At 42.6% G+C, this 23,213-nt stretch overlaps 1 protein-coding gene across 2 annotated transcripts in view; it reads left to right on the top strand.

Moving 5' to 3' along the window:
- The window catches only part of LOC110521303 (dual specificity protein phosphatase 8), a 105,272-nt gene that overhangs the window by 26,952 nt on the left and 55,107 nt on the right, over positions 1-23,213 (top strand). For both annotated transcript variants that reach the window (XM_036968449.2, XM_036968450.2), the window contains exon 3: positions 16,940-17,078. In XM_036968449.2, coding sequence (XP_036824344.2) covers positions 16,940-17,078 — 139 coding nt within the window. The remainder of the gene's footprint in view (positions 1-16,939; positions 17,079-23,213) is intronic.

The following is a 23,213-nucleotide window of genomic DNA, read 5'->3' as shown; positions in this document are numbered from 1 at the left end:
CAAATAATATCCTTAATGTCCACAGAAACATGTCAAACATTTTTTAAAGTCAATCCTCAGGTTGTTTTTAAAATATAAATTCGATAATATATCAACCGGGTGTGTAGGTTTTTCAATAACACCGGGAGAAACAATGGTCGCTTTACTCTGTAGCGCAAAACTCACTCTGAGAGCCCCCACCTATCCACTTACGCAATGTGATCTTTCACGCTCATTTTTCAAAATAAAAGCCTGAAACTATGTCTAAAGTCTGTTGACACCTTAGGGAAGTCATAGAAAAAGGAATCTGGTTGATATCCCTTTAAATGGAGGATGGGCATGCATAGGAACAGAGAGGTTTCAAAATAAGAGGCACTTCCTGATTGGATTTTCCTCAGGTTTTCGCCTGCAATATCAGTTCTGTTATACTCACAGACAATATTTTTACAGTTTTGGAAACGTTAGAGTGTTGTCTATCCTAATCTGACAATTATATGCATATTCTAGTTTCTGGGGCTGAAAAATAGGCAGTTTCAAATGGGTATGTTTTTTAGCCAAAAACGAAAATACTGCTCCCTACATTCAAAAGGTTAAGCATGTTAGCATTGGAACGAGACACTCATGGCTCATCCATCGATTGATCTATAAAATCAAAGGAACACCAGAGGGCTGTGCTTCCTCCTGTCACTTCTCAACATCGGACATCCCCTAACTTGGACACTCTCTAGCGGTTGGATAATTAAATCACCTCGAGCTCAACATTTAAATGGCCTGGAAAATAATGTAACATTTTGCAACTAAAGACACCCTTCTAGCTAGCTGACCACCGATGTTCATTGGAGTTTATGTAAGTTAGGTTTTGAGAGGTTTCAAAAAACATGTTGTGGGACATGCTGTATATTGTAAAAAAATTGTTTTTACCTGAATTATTCATACTCATTTATATGTTAGTATTAAACTGTTATCTACTTTCTCAAAACATCAGATTCATCTGTAAAACAAATAATGAGGCATTATTTGGTTACAACACTGAGGAAGATGTTGGTGAAGAACCATTTTTAAGAGTCTACAGGAGGGAGCACTGGGCTACGCAATGAAAAGTTGACAGGCAAGTCATGTCGTTTTACTGGAAGGCTAGCCAACTGGTAAACTATCTAGTAAACACATCGGATACGAGGTTGGTGTCTCTTTTTTTAACAAAATTAAACGGATATATCTTGCAATTGAACAAAATAGTAAGGTGGACAATAACTGGGGACTGTATGCCTAATAAAGATGTATTTATTTTGCAAAACCGCTTATTGAAAAGCTGATAGTAGTAGCATTTCCACAGAAATGTCGAACATGCTAATGGCTAACCGGTTAACTAACATTTTTAAGACACCAATAATCCCAAAACATTAATGGCTTGATCACAAAATAACACTGTTGAAGGTAATATATTTCTTAAACGCTGTTGATTATAACGAATAAATGGGGTGCTACGCTACAAGAGCAGATACTTATCCAGTATTGTTCAGTGGAAAAAATACATGCTCGTTGTACTATTGGTTATCGATGACAATCTGGAAGACGGAAAAGCTCTGTCCCCATTTTCAAAAAGTAATTTCTCAATTTTACTTATCCTCACACTTTTGGAATCAAAGAGGCCGGGGTCCACTAATTTAGTGCATCTTTACAAAGCTGTCCATTCATTGGCCTTGAACTCTGCATTTAAGGACAGAAATAAAGAAATGTTAGAAAGAGCTAGCCAACTAAACTAGGATACATCAAGTTTAAGGTAAACTCCTAACGTTAGCTAGCTAACAGAATTTCACAAGTCAGATTAAAGCTTCCACTGTCATAAAACCAGTACACAGTTACACTAGCTAACTCAATAAATCACCATGCAAACATGAGATAAGCCTGCCAAATAGCATAGTTAAATTTACCCAGATGGAGAATAAGTCAAATCTAGCTATGGTAACATAGCTTGCCAGCTAACTTAGCTAACTTTAGCTAATGAGGGAAACATTGTCCGAGACCAGAAGAAGTGTGAGACTAAGCTAGCTAAGGTAGCTTTCTAGCTATCTACCGTTACAGACACTGACATAGTTAGCAAGCTAGCCAAATGTCCAGCCAAATACCTAGGTATCTGGCTAGACTGTGAACTCTCCTTCCAGACTCATATTAAAAATCTTCAATCCAAAATTAAATCTAGAATCGGCTTCGTATTTCGGAACAAAGCCTCCTTCACTCATGCCGCCAAACATACCCTCGTAAAACTGACTATCCTACCGATCCTCGACTTCGGCGATGTCATTTACAAAATAGCTTCCAATACTCTACTCAGTAAACTGGATGCAGTCTATCACAGTGCCATCCGTTTTGTCACCAAAGTCCCTTATACCATCCACCACTGCGACCTGTATGCTTTAGTCGGCTGGGCTTTGCTACATATGCATCGCCAGACCCACTGGCTCCAGGTCCTCTATAAGTCTATGCTAGGTAAAGCTCCACCTTATCTCAGCTCGCTGGTCACGATAACAACACCCACGCGCTCCAGCAGGTATATCTCACTGGTCAGCAGGTATATCTCACTCCCAAAGCCAACACCCCCTTTGGCCGCCTTTCCTTCCAGTTCTCTGCTGCCAATGACTGGAACGAATTGCAAAAATCACTGAATCTGGAGCCTTATCTTTCCCTCACCAACTTTAAACATCAACTATCTGAGCAGCTAACTGATCGCTGCAGCTGTACATAGCCCATCTGTAAATAGCCCACCCAATCTACCTCTTTTGCACACCAGTATTTCTACTTGCATATCACCATCTGCTCATCTATCACTCCAGTGATAATTTGCTAAATTGTAATTACTTGCTACTATGGCCTATTTATTGCCTTACCTCCTCACGCCATTTGCACGCACTGCATATAGACTTTTTTTTCTTCTTCTATTGTGTTATTGACTGTACGCTTGTTTATTCCATGTGTAACTCTGTGTTGTTGTTTGTGTCGCACTGCTTTGCTTTATCTTGGCCAGGTCGCAGTTTTAAATGAGAACTTGTTCTCAACTAGCTTACCTGGTTAAATAAAGGTGAAATTACAAAATGTAAAAAAAATTGTAATAGGACAACCTATTTAACCTGAATGACCTGAATGTTACTTAACGTTTTCATGGTTTTCAGTCAGCCAAAATCGGTCGATATAACTTTCACCGGTTTCCACTCGTCAGTCACTCAGTCGCACTAGAACTGGAATACTTGCATGTATTCTGGTGGACTTAATGTGCTGGTGGTGTCACGCCCTGACCTTAGAGAGCCTTTTTACGTCTCTATTTGGTTTGGTCAGGGTGTGATTTGGGTGGGCATTCTATGTTCTTTTTTTCTAGGTGTTGTATTTCTATGTTTTGGCCGGGTATGGTTCTCAATCAGGGACAGCTGTCTATTGTTGTCTCTGATTGAGAATCATACTTAGGCAGCCTTTTCCCACCTGTGTTTGTGGGTGATTATTTTCTGTTTTGTGTTTTTGCACCTGACAGAACTGTTCGTTGTCATTTTGCTCTTTGTAGTTTTGTTCAAGAGTTTTGATAATAAATCATGAACACTTACCAAGCTGTGCTTTGGTCCACTTCTTCCACCGACGACAAGAGTCGTGATAGGTGGCGGTATAATTACCCCACTGGCTGGGTCAAATACCCATAGCCCAACCTTAATAACCCTGCATCAACAACTTTCTGTATTTACAGAAAACAACCCAACTATTGACCCAATGCCTGCAAACCAGCAATTGGGTCATCCAAACAACCCAGCATTTTTTAGAGTGTAACTTGCATCTTTAAGCCATACATGCAAGAAGCGTTGACCTGTCTGGTGCACACACATTATTCTTACCTCAGTTTGATTGAAGGCCTCACTCTGTATTTCTGCATTGTAACTGATGGCTTCTAGAAAGAGAGAACGAACAACACAAGATCAAGATCAGCTACCTACTAGTTTAAAGCAATGAAATATCTAATTGTTACAAATAATGAATGTATGGGCTACATTTATGAGAATAATACATGCATTTACTTACCTTAACAATCTTGAAGATGATACAATCATTTATCACTCAAAAAAGTATTATGAGTGATTATCCTTCTCCCAATACAGCCTCTTCCAACGCCACGTGCTAGCTAACATACTACTGAATTGTAACACTAGCATATTGACATGTATATTGGTATTAAACAACAAGAACATAATCACCTAAAAATATTCAGTACTGTTCAAAAGTTTGGGGTCACTTAGAAATGTACTTTTTTCCATGAAAACATACATGAAATGAGTTGCAAAATTAATAGGAAATATATTCAAGACATTGACAAGGTTATAAATAATGATTTTTAATCGAAATAATAATTGTGTCCTTCAAACTTTGCTTTCGTCAAAGAATCCTCCATTTGCAGCTATTACAGGCTTGCAGACCTTTGGCATTCTAGTTGTCAATTTGTTGAGGTAATATGAAGGGATTTGAACCCATGCTTCCTGAAGCACCTCCCACAAGTTGGATTGGCTTGATGGGCACTTCTTATGTACCATACGGTCAAGCTGCTCCCACCACAGCTCAATAGGGTTGAGATCCGGTGACTGTGCTGGCCACTCCATTGTAGACGGAATAACAGCTGACTGCTTCTTCCCTAAATAGTTATTGCATAGTTTGGAGCTGAACTTTGGGTCATTGTCCTGTTGTAGGAGGAAATTGGCTCCAATTAAGCGCCGTCCACAGGGTATGGCACGGCGTTGCAAAATGGAGTGACAGCCTTCCTTCTTAAAGATCCCTTTTACCCTGTACAAATCTCCCACATTACCACCACCAAACCACCCCCAGACCATCACATTGCCTCCACCATGCTTGACAGATGGCGTCAAGCACTCCTCCAGCATCTTTTCATTTTTTCTGCGTCTCACAAATATTCTTCTTTGTAATCCGAACACTTGAAACTTAGATTTGTCTGTCCATAACACTTTTTTTCCAATCTTCCTCTCTCCAGTGTCTGTGTTCTTTTTCCCATCTTAATCTTTTCTTTTTATTGGGCAGTCTGGGAAGAAAAAAAATCTGCAACTTCTGCAACTATGCTGCATCCCGGAGTCTCCTCTTCACTGTTGATGTTGAGACTGGTGTTTTGCAGGTACTAAACTAAGCAAAAAAAGAAATGTCCTCTCACTGTCAACTGCGTTTATTTTCAGCAAACTTAACATGTGTAAATATTTGTATGAACGTAACAAGATTCAGCAACTGAGACATAAACTGAACAAGTTACACAGACATGTGACTAACAGAAATGGAATAATGTGTCCCTGAACAAAGGGGGGGTCAAAATCAAAAGTAACAGTATCTGGTGTGGCCACCAGTTGCATTAAGTACTGCAGTGCATCTCCTCCTCATGGACTGCACCAGATTTGACAGTTCTTGCTGTGAGATGTTACCCCACTCTTCCACCAAGGCATCTGCAAGTTCCCAGACATTTCTGGGTAGAATGGCCCTAGCCCTCACCCTTCGATGCAGCCCTCACCCTTCTCAATTGGATTGAGATCCGGGCTCTTCGCTGGCCTTGGCAGAACACTGACATTCCTGTCTTGCAGGAAATCATGCACAGAACAAGCAGTATGGCTGGTGGCATTGTCATGCTGGAGGGTCATGTCAGGATGAGCCTGCAGGAAGGGTACCACATGGAGAATGGAGGAGGATGTCGTGGAGGAGGATGTCTTCCCTGTAACGCACAGCAGAGATTACCTGCAATGACAACAAGCTCAGTCTGATGATGCTGTGACACACCGCCACAGACCATGACGGACCCTCCACCTCCAAATCAATCCTGCTCCAGAGCACAGGCCTCGGTGTAATGTTCATTCTTTTGACGATAAACGCGAATCCGACCATCACCCCCGGTGAGACAAAATCGCGACTCGTCAGTGAAGAGCACTTTTTCCCAGTCCTGTCTGGTCCAGCGATGGTGAGTTTGTGCCCATAGGCGACATTGTTGCCGGTGATGTCTGGTGAGGACCTGCCTCAGCAGACACCACAAGCCCTCAGTCCAGCCTCTCTCAGCCTATTGCGAACAGTCTGAGCACTGATGGAGGGATTGTGCGTTTCTGGTGTAACTCGAGCAGTTGTTGTTGCCATCATGTACCTGTCCCGCAGGTGTGATGTTCAGATGTACCGATCCTGTGCAGGTGTTGTTACATATGATCTGCCACTGCGAGATCGATCAGCTGTCCGTCCTGTCTCTCTGTAGTGCTGTTTTAGGCGTCTCACAGTACGGACATTGCAATTTATTGCCCTGGCCACATCTGCAGTCCTCGTGCCTCCTTGCAGCATGCCTAAGGCACGTTCACGCAGATGAGCAGGGACCCTGGGCATCTTTCTTTGGTGTTTTTCAGAGTCAGTAGAAAGGCCTCTTTATTGTCCTAATTTTCATAACTGTGACCTTAATTTCCTACCGTCTGTAAGCTGTTGGTGTCTAAACGACCGTTCCACAGTTTCAATTTCATTAATTGTTTATGGTTCATTGAACAAGCATAGGGAAACCGTGTTTAAACCCTTTACAATGAAGATCTGTGAAGTTATTTGGATTTTTACGAATTATCTTTGAAAGACAGGGTCCTGAAAAAGGGACGTTTCTTTTTTTTCTGAGTTTATTTAATGAAGCTGCCAGTTGAGGACTTGTGAGGCATCTGTTTCTCAAACTATACACTCTAATGTACTTGTCCTCTTGGTCAGTTGTGCACCGGGGCCTCCCACTCCTCTTTCTATTCTGGTTAGAGCCCATTTGTGCTGTTCTGTGAAGGGGGTAGTACACAGCGTTGTACCAGATCTTCAGTTTATTGTCAATTTCTCGCATTGAATAGCCTTCATTTCTCAGAACAAGAATAGACTGACGAGTTTCAGAAGAAAGTACTTTGTTTTTAGCCATTTTAAGCCTGTAATTGATCCACAAATGCTGATGCTCCAGATACTCCAATAGTCTAAAGCCAGTCTAAATAGCCAGTTTTATTGCTTCTTTAATCAGAACAACAGTTTTCATCTGTGCTAACATAATTAGAAAGGGTTTTCTAATGATCAATTAGCCTTTTAAAATTATAAACTCAGATTAGCTAACACAATGTGCCATTTGAACACAGGAGTGATGGTTGCTGATAATGGGCCTCTGTACGCCTATGTAGATATTCCATTAATAAAAATCAGCCGTTTCCAGCTACAATAGTCATTTACAACATTAACAATGTCTACACTGTGTTTCTGATCAATTTGATGTTGTTTTACTGGACAATTTTTTAAATTTTCTTTCAAAAACAAGGACATTCCGAAGTGACCCCAAACTTTTGAACGGTAGTGTAAGTGTTTAGTCAAATCATTAGTTAGCTAACTATCTATCACATGAATTGTGCAAAAATATGATACTTAACGTTAGCTAGCTAAGCGCTAGCCAGTCAGTCAGTGGCGCTGACAGATTAAACTGGTATCAACAAAATGTGTTTCACTCTATCCCATAAAACATTACATTGCTAACTATGCATGTTTGCCAATAGTTGCAATAAATATTGTTATTGCCAAAGGTTTGCTGCAGATTCACCACTAGTGGCAAACGTTTGCAAAATCTGGCAATATTTTGTGGCAATATTTTGTGGCACACTATCTAGTTTGCATCAAATTTGTCACTAACTAACAGGATGTTTGCAGCAACAAATTAATTTTTGTAAGGGAATTTGTAAATAACTAGGTTACAAAAATGTACAAATGTGGGAGTAATGATTAATAAATGATGAATAAACTATTTACTAATCCATTATAAATGCTTTATAATGTGGCGGTATTATAAATTGCTACCACACCCTTTCACAGCAAATGATAGAGGGGACCTTTGCCCCAACACGTCTGAAGACAGACACACACACACACACACACACACACACACACACACACACACACACACACACACACACACACACACACACACACACACAGCAGTGCCAGCTGCCAGTGCCAGTCAATGACATCATATCACCATTGAGTGTTATCTTTACTGACGGGGTTGTTTGTACAGTCTCAAATCCTGCTGATGGACTAAAGCTTTGATGGTTCGAACCAGCACTCACCTGCAACTACAGAGCCTTCAGAACGTATTCATACTCCTTGACTTTTTCCACATTTTGTGTTTCAGCCTGAATTCAAAATGGATTAAATATGTTTTTCTCTCACCCATCTACACACAATACCTCATTATGACAAAGTGAAAATATGTTTTTAGACATTTTTGTTAATTCTTTGAAACTAAATACAGAAATATCTTATTTATATAAGTATTCACACCCCTGTCAATACATGTTAGAATCACCTTAGGCAGTGATTAAAGCGGTGTTTTTCTGGGTAAATGTCTGAGCGCTTTCCACACCTGGATTGTACACTATTTTAACATTATTGTTTGTTTAATTCTTCCAGCTCTATCAAATTGGTTGTTGATCATTGCTATACAGCCATTTTCAAGCCGTGCCATTGATTTTCAAGTTGATTTAAGTCATAACTGTAACTCGTCCACTCAGGAACATTCAATGTCATCTTGGTAAGCAATTCCAGTGTACGATGCATTCAGAAAGTATTCAGACCACTTTACTTTTTTCACATTTTGTTACGTTACAGCCTTATTCTAAAATGGATTAAATCTTTTTTTCCTCATCAATCTACATATAATGCCACATAATGACAAAGCAAAAACAGGTTTTTAGACATTTGTGCAACTGTATAAAAAAAACAGAAATATCACATTTACATAAGTATTCAGGCCCTTTACTACTTTGTTGAAGCACCTTTGGCAGCGATTACAGCCTTGAGTATTCTTGGGTATGACTTTAAAAGCACACCTGTATTTGGTGAGTTTCTCCCATTCTTCTCTGCAGATCCCCTCAAGCTCTGTCAGGTTGGATCGGGAGCGTCGCTGCACGTCTATTTTCAGGTCTCTCCAGAGATGTTCGATCGGGTTCAAGCCCGGGCTCTGGCTGGGCCACTCGAGGACATTCAGAGACTTGTCCCGAAACCAGTCCTGCGTTGTCTTGGCTGTGTGCTTAGGGTCGTTGTCCTGTTGGAAGGTGAACCAAAAAATGTCTGCAGCACTGAAGCTCCCAAGAACACAGTGGCCTCCATCATTCTTAAATGTAAGAAGTTTGTTGGAACCACTGGACGCCCTGCCAAACTGAGTAATCGAGGGAGAAGGGCCTTGGTCAGTGAGGTGACCAAGAATCCGATGGTCACTCTGACAATGCTCCAGAGTTCCTCTGTGGAGATGGGAGAACCTTCCAGAAGGACAGCTATCTCTGCAGAACTCCACCAATCAGGCCTTTATGGTAGTGACCAGACGGAAGCCACTCCTCAGTAAAAGGACGATGACACCCCGCTTGGAGTTTGCCAAAAGGCACCTAAAGAATCTCAGACCATGAGAAACAAGATTCTCTGGTCTGATGAAATCAAGATTTAACTTGGCCTGAATGCAAAGCGTCATGTCTGGAGAAAACCTGGCCCCATCCCTACGGTGAAGCATGGTGGTGGCAGCATCATGCTGTGAGGATATTTTTCAGCAGCAGGCTGGGAGACTAGTCGGGATCGAGGGAAAGATGAACGTAGAAAAGTACAGAAAGATCCTTGATGAAAATCTGCTCCAGAGGGCTTAGGACCTCAGACTGCTGCGAAGGTTCCAGAGTTTAAGAGGATCTGCATAGAAGAATGGGAGAAACTCCCCAAATACAGGTGTGCCAAGCTTGTAGCGTCATACCCATGAATGCACTGTTTGTCTGAACAAAAATATTAACGCAAAATGTAAAGTGTTGGTCCCATGTTTCATGAGCTGAATGTTCCATATGCACAACAAGCTTATTTCCCTCAAATGTTGTGAGCAAACTTGTTTACATCCCTGTTAGTGAGCATTTCTCCTTTGCCAAGGCAATTCATCCACCAGACGGGTGTGGCATATCAAGAAGCTGGTTAATCAGCATGATCATTACACAGGTGCAACTTGTGCTGAGGGCAATAAAAGGCCCCCGAAATGTTGTCACACAACACCTTGCCACTGTTGTCTCACGTTTTGAGGGAGTGTGCAATTGGCATGCTGAATGCAAGAATTTCCAACAGAGTAGTTGTCAGAGAATGATCACACCCATCATTATCTTATTTCCCAGCATGCTGGATTGCTGGTAGATTTTTTTTTTTAATGGTTTGTTTCAATATCTTTGTTTGTGCATTTACTTTGATTGATTGATTTACCTTATGTTACAGAAAGATAAATAACATACATTTTCTAAATGAATCCAATCAGTTAGTTAGATTTCTTTTGCACCCATTACTGTAATGTTTGTTCCAGTTCAGATTATCTGGGTAGTCCCAATCCGCACACTCATTCTGAGTGCATGTTGCATTTGAATGAAACATCTCAAGGTGTCTGGATTCTAACACATCACTTTACAAGCCAGCAAAATGTGACTTGTGGGTAGGGTGGCACAAATCTGTTAACTTTGGCAAAATTCCCAGGATTTCCAGAAATTCTGGTTGGGAATTTACTGGAACGGAAGCAGGAAATTCAACCAGGATTTTGGAATAATCTGGGAGTTTTGTAAACCTACTTGCAAGCCTTATAACAAATGGTATGAAGGATGACCTTACAGGGTACTTGTGATGTTACATTTGATAGCAGAGCGCAGAGGAATGCTTAAAAATGGCTATGCAGTGTGCCGATCCCTGTATCACTTCATCCACGTTTAGAATTGTTTTCATCACCTGCATCCTGTATTCAAAATGACTGCCAAGGTTGAGCAGACTAAGCTACAGGACTACCTGAAGTATCTAAAGTGGAACAACCATTTCAGGAACAGGGGCAATAAATCCAAGCAACATATTTAATTAGTTTAGAACATTCTATCATTTATATTTGAGTAGCATAAGGTGATTCAAATTTAAAAATCTATCATGCACAAACAATTTAAAAAAAAGAAACCTGCAATATAGTTTGCTGGGAAATATGATAATGCTGGTAGTGGTTTTGATTCAAAGTGATGTGTATGAGTTTCAGGCTCCTGTATCAGGGTAAAAGTAGGCCCTCAAAATAACGCTTATTTTGTTGATTATTTTTGAATGATACCATATTCACTTAGGATCTCACTTGGTGAAGTACATATAACCGAAAATGTCTCTGTCACTAACAAATACAGTCATTTGTGGTAACTCTACAATTTACTCGAGGCAAGGCACTCTGGGAAATATTTGAATACGGCTTTACACTAAGCAGTATGTTAATTTAACACTGTTCCCATGTCTACATGGGTCCACAGACTCAACACTGTCAGTGTTCATGTGTTTGTTTTTAAACACGGGTATATATGCTGTGTCTGTCTTCTCTGCAGCTGCAGTTGAAATCATTAGGTTTCGACCTAGAACATTTTATGCTCTCACTGCGGGCCATTTTCCCTACTGCCTGTGTCATGTTTGTTGCTCATAATGTCCTATTTGAAGCCAGACCTCTCGTTATTGTACACAGATAAAACACCCGCTGAGAGGCAGATCTGGGGGGGTGTGAGGTCTTAGACTCACAGGCCAGTAACGGAGGGAAAAACGCTCTCCCACTCCCTCCCTCCCTTCTTCTCTTTCTGTGGAGGAGGTAAGAGAAAAGAGACTCTACTTACATCCTGCTGTGATGCTCTCTCTCAATTTCAATTTAAGGGGCTTTAATGGTATGGGAAACATATGTTTACATTGCCAAAGCAAGTGAAATAGATAATAAACAAAAGTGAAATTAACAATATAAAATTAACAGTAAACATTACACTCACAAAATGTCCAAATGATCAGAGATACTTCATCTATCTGTCTCTGTCTCTGTCTCTGTCACTGTCTCTCTATTTCTGTCTCTCTCTGTGTCTGTCTCTGTCACTGTCTCTCTATTTCTGTCTCTCTCTCTCTCTGTCTCTGTCTCTGTCACTGTCTCTCTATTTCTGTCTCTCTCTGTCTTTGTCACTGTCTCTCTATTTCTGTCTCTCTCTCTCTGTCTCTGTCACTGTCTCTCTATTTCTGTCTCTCTCTGTTTCTGTCTCTGTCACTGTCTCTCTATTTCTGTCTCTCTCTGTCTTTGTCACTGTCTCTCTATTTCTGTCTCTCTCTCTCTGTCTCTGTCACTGTCTCTCTATTTCTGTCTCTCTCTCTCTCTGTCTCTGTCACTGTCTCTCTATTTCTCTCTCTCTCTCTCTCTCTCTCTCTCTGTCTCTGTCTCTCTATTTCTGTCTCTCTATTTCTGTCTCTCTCTCTCTCTCTCGCTGTCTCTGTCTCTTTATGTATGTCTCTCTCTCTCTCTCTCTGTCTCTCTCTCTCTCTCTCTCTCTCTCTCTGTCTCTGTCTCTCTCTCTGTCTGTCTCTCTATGTATGTCTCTCTCTCTCTCTCTTTCAATTTGCTGTATTGGCATTACGTAACAACGTACATATTGCCAAAGCATGCTTTGGAGATTAAGTGAGACATTTACAATATTAATGTAATTAAAATAATAATAATCAAGATTGCCAACGGGACAATCAGTAACAATAATAATCAAGGGTAAAAATAACCATTCAATTAACAATAACAATGGCATGAAGGACATGTGCAGGTTGGTTTGTCTCTCAATCTCTCTGTCTCTCGCTCTTTCTCTCTCCATCTCTCTGCTCGCTCTCCCCCTATCTCCCTCTCTTGCTCTCACTCTCACTCTCACTCTCCTCAATTAAATTTAAAGGGCTTTATTGGCATGGGAAACATATGTTAACATTGCCAAAGCAAGTGAAATAGATAATAAACAAAAGTGAAATAAACAATAAAAATGAACAGTAAACATTTCACTCACAGACGTTTCAAAGGAATAGAGACATTTGGAATGTCATATTATGGCTATGCACAGTGTTATAACTATACAAATGCAAAATGGGTTGTGTTTACAGTGGTGTTTGTTCTCTACTGGTTGCTGCTGTGATGGCACACTGTGGTATTTCACCCAGTAGATATGGGAGTTTATCAACATTTGATTTGTTTTTCGAATTCTTTGTGGGTCTGTGTAATCTGAAGGGAATATGTGTTTCTATGGTCAAACATTTAGCAGGAGGTTAGGAAGTGCAGCTCAGTTTCCACCTCATTTTGTGGGCAGTGTGCACATAGCCTGTCTTCTCTTGAGAACCAGGTGTCCTTTCGGCGGCTTTTCTCAATAGCAAAGCTATACTCACTGAGTCTGTACATAGTCAAAGAGTTCCTTCATTTTGGGTCAGTCACAGTGGTCAGGTATTCTGCCACTGTGTACTTTCTGTTTAGGGCAGTTGTTTTTTTTAGGGCAGTAGTTTGCTCAGTTGTTTTGTAAATTCTTTCCAATGTGTCAAGTAATTATCTTTTTGTTTTCTCATGATTTGGTTGGGTCTAATTGTGTTGCTGTCTTGGGACTCTGTGGGGTCTGTTTGTGTTTGTGAACAGAGCCCCAGGACCAGCTTGCTTAGGGGGCTCTTCTCCAGGTTAATTTCTCTGTCGGTGATGGGTTTGTTATGGAAGGTTTGGGAATCGCTTTGTTTTAGGTGGTAGTAGAATTTAACGGCTCTTTTCTGGATTTTGATAATTAGCAGGTATCAGCCTAATTCTGCTCTGCATGCATTATTTGGAGTTTTACGTTGTACACGGAGGATATTTTTGCAGAATTCTGCATGCAGTCTCAATTTGGTCTTTGTCCATTTTGTGAATTCTTGGTTGGTGAGTGGACCCCACGCTCCCATCCCCACGACCCCACGCTCCCACCCCACGCTCTCTCCCTGCCTCTCTCTCACTCCTCTCTATCTTTCTCCGTTGTACCAATGCAACACCTGCATTGTTAATGGTAAAAACAGCAGTATGGTAGTGTAGTGCTGCTGCCTGCTGGCTGGTGAAGGGGGAGGGACTGAGTCTTTTCATATGCTGCAGTATGTCAACTCCAGAGGTTATTGACCTCTAACAATGCAGTAATCATTATCTCTCTCGCTCTCGCTCTCTCTCTCTCTCTCTCTCTCTCTCTCTCTCTCTCTCTCTCTCTCTCTCTCTCTCTCTCTCTCTCTCTCTCTTCAATTCAATTCAATTCATGGGCTTTATTTTCATTGGAAACATATGTTAACATTGCCAAAGCAAGTGAACCCAGATGGTATCAGTGGACTCAGATGGTATCAGTGGACTCAGATGGGTATCAGTGGACTCAGATGGGTATCAGTGGACTCAGATGGGTATCAGTGGACTCAGATGGTATCAGTGGACTCAGATGGGTGTCAGTGGACTCAGATGGGTGTCAGTGGACTCAGATGGGTATCAGTGGACACGGGTGGGTTCAGTGGACTCGGGTGGGTTCAGCGGACTCGGGTGGGTTCAGCGGACTCGGGTGGGCTCAGTGGACTCAGATGAGTTCGGTGGACTCAGATGGTGTCAGTGGACTCAGATGGGTTCAGTGGACTCAGATGGGTGTCAGTGGACTCAGGATGGGTGTCAGTGGACTCAGAATGGGTGTCAGTGGACTGAGATGGGTGTCAGTGGACTGAGATGGGTTTCAGTGGACTCAGATGTGTTCAGTTAACTCAGATGGGTTCAGTGGACTCTGATGGGTTCAGTGGACTCAGATGGGTTCAGTGGACTCAGATGGGTTCAGTGGACTCTGATGGGTTCGGTTAACTCAGATGGGTTCAGTGGACTCAGATGGTGTCAGTGGACTCAGATGGTGTCAGTGGACTCAGATGGGTTCAGTGGACTCAGATGGGTTCAGTGGACTCAGATGGGTTCAGTGGACTCTGATGGGTTCAGTGGACTCAGATGGTGTCAGTTAACTCAGATGGGTTCAGTGGACTCTGATGGGTTCAGTTAACTCAGATGGGTTCAGTGGACTCTGATGGGTTCAGTGGACTCAGATGGTGTCAGTTAACTCAGATGGGTGTCAGTGGACTCAGATGGGTGTCAGTGGACTCAGATGGTGTCAGTTAACTCAGATGGGTTCAGTGGACTCTGATGGGTTCAGTTAACTCAGATGGGTTCAGTGGACTCAGATGGTGTCAGTTAACTCAGATGGGTTCAGTGGACTCTGATGGGTTCAGTTAACTCAGATGGGTTCAGTGGACTCTGATGGGTTCAGTGGACTCTGATGGGTTCGGTTAACTCAGATGGGTGTCAGTGGACTCAGATGTGTTCAGTTAACTCAGATGGGTTCAGTGGACTCAGATGGTGTCAGTGGACTCAGATGGGTTCAGTGGACTCAGATGGGTTCAGTGGACTCAGATGGGTTCAGTGGACTCTGATGGGTTCGGTTAACTCAGATGGGTGTCAGTGGACTCAGATGTGTTCAGTTAACTCAGATGGGTGTCAGTGGACTCAGATGGGTGTCAGTGGACTCAAATGGTGTCAGTGGACTCAGATGGGTTCAGTGGACTCAGATGGGTTCAGTGGACTCTGATGGGTTCAGTTAACTCTGATGGGTTCAGTGGACTCAGATGGGTTCAGTGGACTCAGATGGGTTCAGTGGACTCAGATGGGTTCAGTGGACTGCTGTACTGGAGGTTGTGTTTAAACGCAGACTAGGTGGTCAGGTTGAGATGCTATCTCCCCTCTCAGATGGTCACTAACCACACAACAGTAAAGACGGGAAACAACAGTCTTTTACAGGTGTTGTAGATGTGTTAGAAACATGACATGACATACTGTACACATCCATCCATTCTGTACTCATCCATCCATTTTGTACTCATCATCCATTCTGTACTCATCCATCCATTCTGTACTCCTCCTTTCTGTACTCATCCATCCATTCTGTACTCCTCCGTTCTGTACTCATTTATTTTCTTCTCATCCATCCATTACTCATCCATTTTGCATCACTGGCATTTGCTGACTCAAAAACATGTTTTCACTTTTTCTTCATGGAGTATTCTATGGAAAAACATGCATCAGTCACCTCTGTATCTGTCGGCCATGACACTCTGGTACGGCTGCTGTGTAACATGAAGCACAAACACACATTGACACACACACACACACACACACACACACACACACACACACACACACACACACACACACACACACACAGACACACACACTGAGGCACGCACACAAACACACACTATTGCAGAGTAATAGACTCTCTGATACACACTATAGACCTGTGTGTCTACCATGACCCACTGCATGGTAAAGCTCACAGAGAAAGACAAGGGGGCCACTCAGCAGTGAACAGTGGTCTTGGAGGAAGTGTTGTTTTGCCCAGCAGCTATAGTGTAGTCTTTATGCTATCTGAAGGTCGGAGGGAGCGCATGAAAACAACACGAAGAAAAGGGTTAAAGAACCCCCTTTCAGTGGTGGTTTAGAGCTGCAATGCGATAGGCTAGGCGCTGGTCATGTGACCAAAACCTGCCTGACAACATGGAGAAGGAGCCTGACTGGCGTGTCACACACACAGCATAGACAAACACAGGCGCATGCTCGCATCTCTTCCTCTTTTACAAACACATTGTGACAAAGCCTCTACAGCATGCTGATGCATTGAACGTGCTTGAACTGTCCATTTACACACATGCATTTGGATGGAATGTTTTGTATTTAACAGATAATATGTCCTCATTATTTAGCCGTTATTTACTGTTACAGCATCGCTTCCTGGATATCAATGTGAAAATCCCTTTAGATTTTTTTTTTTACTCTGTCCAGATGGTGTAATAATTTGCTATGTTCCCAAATGTTGTTTCGGTAACCCCATGCACCACCCACCCAACCCCCTCTATATCATAAGATTTAAAAATGAAGATAAATGTGTGTTTTAATACAAACAGCAGTTTTTATCAGTGCAACTTTTTGTACTCATGGGTTCTGACAACTTCATATTCCTTTTGCAATGAATGATACTAACCCTAACCTCCATTGACATCTTCTTGCTCACTGGTGTTTCTACAGGTTGAGATGGGCAGGAAACAGGAAGTGGTGGTGTACGACCAGAGTTCCAAAGAGGCGGGGCAACTGTCCAAAGATGGTTTTGTCCACATCCTGCTGGGCAAGCTGGAGGGCACCTTCCATCGAGTCTCCCTGCTCACAGGTAGGCACTTGCTGTGTGTGTGTGTGTGTGTGTGTGTGTGTGTGTGTGTGTGTGTGTGTGTGGGAACCACCATCCTGGAATCAGTGTTTACAAGCAGATGGTGTTTCACAACTGATCCAAAGTCAGTTCCTGTGTGTATATAACAAGGTGGCCTGCATTGAACAAGTAGGCATGGTGCAGTGTGCCATGCTTCTGTTTGGACAGCAGGTATCACTGGTGAGCATCATCTGTAATCGTGTTCATCATTCTTTCACTCACTCAATATGTTCTACTCACACATGGTTAATAATGCATTTATTTATTATATGACATATTGGTCACTCTGTCGATGGAAGGAAGGAATAGGAAAATAGTCATTGTGAACATCTATGAGTTTTGCATTGCAAACCTCTCCTAAGAGTCCCCCACCCCTCTCTCTTTCAATCTACAAGCCCTTTGAAATTGAGGCTTAAGCTTAAATTCAAATATTAATACCTGTTTCTCAAATCAGCCAGTCTTATTTACCATGCTTAATAGCTTTTTCCTTTTGGCTGGTAAGCACCCTCAGAGTTAGAAAAGAGGCCTGACGTGGGTATTAATCTGAGACTTAATACCTTCTCAGTATCTATCTAGGACTGCAGCGCTGCAGAAAGACAGTGGCAGTAAGCACACAGATGCTCACACACACACGCAATAATCTCCCTCACTCAGGATTGGGAGAGAGACAGTGTGTGTATGTGTGTGAGTGTGCATGTGTGTGTGTAAAGATGTTTCCTACCCCTGCAAATCTCCAAAAGCATAGTAAGATTCACACATATTCACACACACACACAAAGTAAGCCTGGAATTTTCCATTTCAGCTTTTTGATGAGGCTACCACCTATCCCTCTTAAAAAAAGACCCATCAGCGATTCTCTTCTCAGTCTTTCTGCATCTCTCTCTCTCTCTCTCTCTCTCTCTCTCTCTCTCTCTCTCTTTCTCCCGTTCTCTGCTGTTTCCACGACAACAGTGGAAGAGAATATGCTGGTGGATGATTCAACCAATGGGAAAAGCTTTTGTTTTGTGAAATCGGGGTCAGTGGTGTTAACAGTCATAGCGGAATAATGTGTGTGTATGTGTCTGTATGCATGCATGCATTCGTGTGTGTGTTTCGGGGTCATGTGCGTTAACAGTGGTCTCTGTTAACAGTGGTCTCAGCACTGGCAGGGTAGCATGGAAGTGACGGCCTCAGAGGTCAATCTGTGCCAGCTTGACCATCTGACGTCTGGTCATCCGTCGTGTGACATTGGTTCTGGCTTCTGGTCACACGGGTGTTAATTGCCGTTTTTCACCTGTTTCTCTTCTTCAGTCTTCAGCATCAGAATTAGACCTTCAGTTAACAAAGTTCATTTATTTCCCCCATCCTCTATCCCTATCCTCAGATTAATTTAACAGTTATTCTGGTTTAATTGTCTCAGAATACCCAGGGAATACCCCATTCCCCCCCTCACCAGTCTTCAGGGAACAAGGCCTGATTTATGATGTCATTAACGGTGCCAATGACTTCATACCCGAGGGATGGCTTGATGTGGGCCCAACAGCTCACACACTCACTCACTCACACACACAATTATAAACATGTAGACTGATACACACACACACACACAATTCTAAACATGTAGACACACATAGCAGCACAGCGCTCCAAGGGAGATAAAGGAAGAGGGACGGCTAGGATAGAGAGATGAAAAGAAATCAGCCTTTAAATGGGATAGACAGAGTGAATAAAGGAATAATTGCAGCAGTTTGGTCTCGCTGTCTGGGGGAGAGTGGATTTACTGCCTAAACTGTAATGTACACACAGGCATGTTAAATGGAGGATTAAAACACACGCGTGCTGCTATGGACACACACACACACACACACACACACACACACACACACACACACACACACACACACACACACACACACACCAGGGCCAGTCCAGTCCCCATTGGGTGGAGCCAGTTTGTTTGTTACAGTGGTTAGCTGACAACAACACTAGAGCATAGATCTTATCCCATTGTTCTTACGTTAGCAAAGCTATCATAGGAGAGAGGGGGAAAGAGAGAGAGAGAGAGGAAGCCAGAGAGATTTGTATGAGCAATGCAGGCATGACTATAAAATCAAATCAAATGTTATTTGTCATTTGCGCCAAATAGAACAGGTGCAGGCCACAACCTTATCTTGAAATGCTTACTTACAAGCCCATAATCAACAATGCAGTTGAAGAAATTTATATTTACTAAATAAACTAAAGTAGAGAGAGAAGAAAAGGAGGATGTAGAGGGAGTCATCTAGTGTTAGCAGAGGTAGAGAGATAGAAATTAGATGGGGAGAGACAAAGGTAGGGTCCCATTTTATTTGGATAGTCTGGATAGATGGTCTACAGATGGTCATACTATCAACACACTATCTGTTAATAAGCAACTGCTTGTCTAAGGTTACGGTTGGGATTAGCGTTAGGTTTAGAATAAGGGTTAGGATTAGGGTTAGTAAACAGTCAGTTGAAATGTTTGTCTGTAGATCATCTACAGATTAACTATCCATATAAAGTGTTACCAAAGGAAAAGATGCAGATGATGAGAATGTGCCCTCTGCAGATGATGAGAATGTGCCCTCTGCAGATGATGAGAATGTGCCCTCTGCAGATAATGAGAACATGCCCTCTGCAGATGATGAGAATGTGCCCTCTGCAGATAATGAGAACATGCCCTCTGCAGATGATGAGAACATGCCCTCTGCAGATGATGAGAATGTGCCCTCTGCAGATGATGACAATGTGCCCTCTGCAGATGATGAGAATGTGCCCTCTGCAGATGATGACAATGTGCCCTCTGCAGATGATGAGAATGTGCCCTCTGCAGATGATGAGAATGTGCCCTCTGCAGATGATGAGAATGTGCCCTCTGCAGATGATGAGAACATGCCCTCTGCAGATGAGAGTATGTGAAAAGAGAGAGAATAGGAGAGGATGGAGAGAGCGAGAGACAGCGGTGCAGCTTCCGAGTGAGCAAGCTCTGCAGATGTGGAGAGATGAGGACAAAGGCAGAGATTGGAGATAGAGAGAGAGGTAGAGAGGTAAGGGGAGATGCAGGTGTGAGAGTGTGTGTGTGGTCTTCAGATGTGCAGTGACTGTTTGTAATCTCTCTCAAGTGCCATCTGCCTGTTTTTTTCTCAGGATTACTAAAGCTACACACCAAAGTGGAAGGGAGGGAGAGGGAGAGGGAGAGGGAGAGGGAGAGGGGGAGAGGGAGAGGGGGAGGGGGAGAGGGAGGGAGGGAGAGAGAGAGAGAGAGAGAGAGAGAGAGAGAGAGAGAGAGAGAGAGAGAGAGAGAGAGAGAGAGAGAGAGAGAGAGAGAGAGAGAGAGAGATGCCCTACATTGGCAACGGGAATGGGAAAATAAATCATCAAATCTGTATGCTACTTGCAAGATCCATCCAAAGCGCTGTACATTGTGTGCAATCATTACTCCACCACCAATGTGTAGCAATGACGTCAGGAAACACGGAAGCCATTTTGAGCCAGAATGCTCAGCACACATTTAGTGACGGAGAAGGGCAACATCTTATGAGTTCCAACCCAACTTTGCTATTTAAATCAAATAAAGCGTTATTGGTCACATACACATGGTAAGCAGATGTTATTGGTCACATACACATGGTAAGCAGATGTTATTGGTCACATACACATGGTAAGCAGATGTTATTGGTCACATACACATGGTAAGCAGATGTTATTGGTCACATACACATGGTAAGCAGATGTTATTGGTCACATACACATGGTAAGCAGATGTTATTGGTCACATACACATGGTAAGCAGATGTTATTGGTCACATACACATGGTAAGCAGATGTTATTGGTCACATACACATGGTAAGCAGATGTTATTGGTCACATACACATGGTAAGCAGATGTTATTGGTCACATACACATGGTAAGCAGATGTTATTGGTCACATACACATGGTAAGCAGATGTTATTGGTCACATACACATGGTAAGCAGATGTTATTGGTCACATACACATGGTAAGCAGATGTTATTGGTCACATACACATGGGAAGCAGATGTTATTGGTCACATACACATGGTAAGCAGATGTTATTGGTCACATACACATGGTAAGCAGATGTTATTGGTCACATACACATGGTAAGCAGATGTTATTGGTCACATACACATGGTGAGCAGATGTTATTGGTCACATACACATGGTAAGCAGATGTTATTGGTCACATACACATGGTAAGCAGATGTTATTGGTCACATACACATGGTAAGCAGATGTTATTGGTCACATACACATGGTAAGCAGATGTTATTGCAAGTGTAGTGAAATGCTTGTGCTTTTTGTTCTGACAGTGCAACAATATCTAGCATGTAATCTAACAATTCCACAGCAACTACCTAAAACACACATATCTAAGTAAATGTATGGAATAAGAATATATACAATACCGTTCCAAACTTCAGGGTCACTTCAAAATGTCCTTGTTTTTGAAAACATTTTGTGCATTAAAATAACATCAAATTAATCAGAAATACAGTGTAGACATTGTTAAGGTTGTAAATTACTATTGTAGCTCGAAACGGCTGATTTGTAATGGAAGATCTACATAGGTGTAGAGGCCCATTATCAGCAACCATCACTCCTGTTCCAATGGCACATTGTATTAGCTAATCCAAATGTATCATTTTAAAAGGCTAATTGATCATTAGAAAACTATTTTTCAATTATGTTAACACAGCTGAAAACTGTTGTTCTGATTAAAAAAGCAATAAAACTGGCCTTCTGTAGACTAGTTGAGTATTTGGAGCATCAGCATTTATGGGTTCGATTACAGGCTCAAAATGGCTAGAAACAAAGAACTTTCTTCTGAAACTCGTCAGTCTATTCTTGTTCTGAGAAATGAAGGCTATTCCATACGAGAAATTGCCAACAGTCTGAAGATGTCGTACAACGCTGTATACTACTCCCTTCACAGAACAGCGCAAACTGGTTCTAACCAAAATAGAAAGAGGAGTTGGAGGCCCCAGTGCACAACTGAGCAAGAGGACAAGTCCTCAACTGACAGGTTCATTAAATAGTGCCCGCAAAACACCAGTTTCAACTTCAACAGAGAAGAGGCAACTCTGGGATGCAGGCCTTCTACGCGCGGGGAGAAGAGTTAGGATTTCAGATGTTTTCAGAAGATAGGAAGAGACTCTGCTGTCCTAGCTTCAGGGGGAAGCTGGTTCTACCATTGGTGTGCCAGGACAGAGAAGAGCTTTGACTGCCCCCATAGGGGTCAGAGGGCCAGGAGACCAGAGGTGGCAGAACGGAGTGCTCGGGTTGGGGTTGTAGGGTTTGAGCAGAGCCTGGAGGTAGGGAGGGGCAGTTCCTCAGTTCCTCATAGGCAAGTACCATGTCTTGTAGTGGATGCAAGCTTTGACTGGGAGCGAGAGGAGTGCGTGAAGGAGCAGGGTCACATTGGAGAACTTAGGAAGACTGAACACCAGGCGGGCTGGAGCGTTCTGGATAAGTTGCAAGGGTTTGATGGCACAGCAGAATTGAGATGACAAGTTCCTGGATTAGGACCTGTGCCTGTTCCTGTGTGAGGTTGGATGTTGTAGAGCATCAACCTGCAGGAGTGAGTCACTGCTTTGATGTTTGCAGAGAACGACAGGGTGTTGTCCAGAGTAACGCGAAGGTTTTTGCACTCTGTGAGGGGGACACCGTGGAATTGTCAACCTTGATGGAGAGGTCTTGGAGCGGGTAGGCCTTCCCCGGGAGGAAAAGAAGCTCAGACTTGTTGAGGTTGAGCTTTAGGAAATGGGCTAACATCTAACATCTGTCAGCCACGCAGAGATACATGTCACCACTTAGGTGTCAGATGGGGGAAGGAGAAAAGTAGTTGAGAGTCCCTGAGGGACACCAGTAGTGAGAGTACGGACCCCAGATCCTCTTCACATCATCTGGTAGGAGTGGCCTGTCAGGTAAGAGTGTGCAGAGTCTGAGATGCCCAGGCCTGAGAGGGTGGAGAGGAGGATCTGATGATTCACGGTAGAGGTCGACTGATTATGATTTTTCAACGCCGATACCGATTATTGGAGGACCAAAAAAAAGCCGATACCGATTAATCGGACG

This window comes from Oncorhynchus mykiss, chromosome 4 (assembly GCF_057628025.1).
Source record: "Oncorhynchus mykiss isolate SJ-2025 chromosome 4, ASM5762802v1, whole genome shotgun sequence".
In the NCBI taxonomy this organism is placed as follows: Eukaryota; Metazoa; Chordata; class Actinopteri; order Salmoniformes; family Salmonidae; genus Oncorhynchus; species Oncorhynchus mykiss.
Note: the sequence above shows the minus strand (reverse complement) of the source record. Positions and strands in the feature narration are given on the sequence as shown.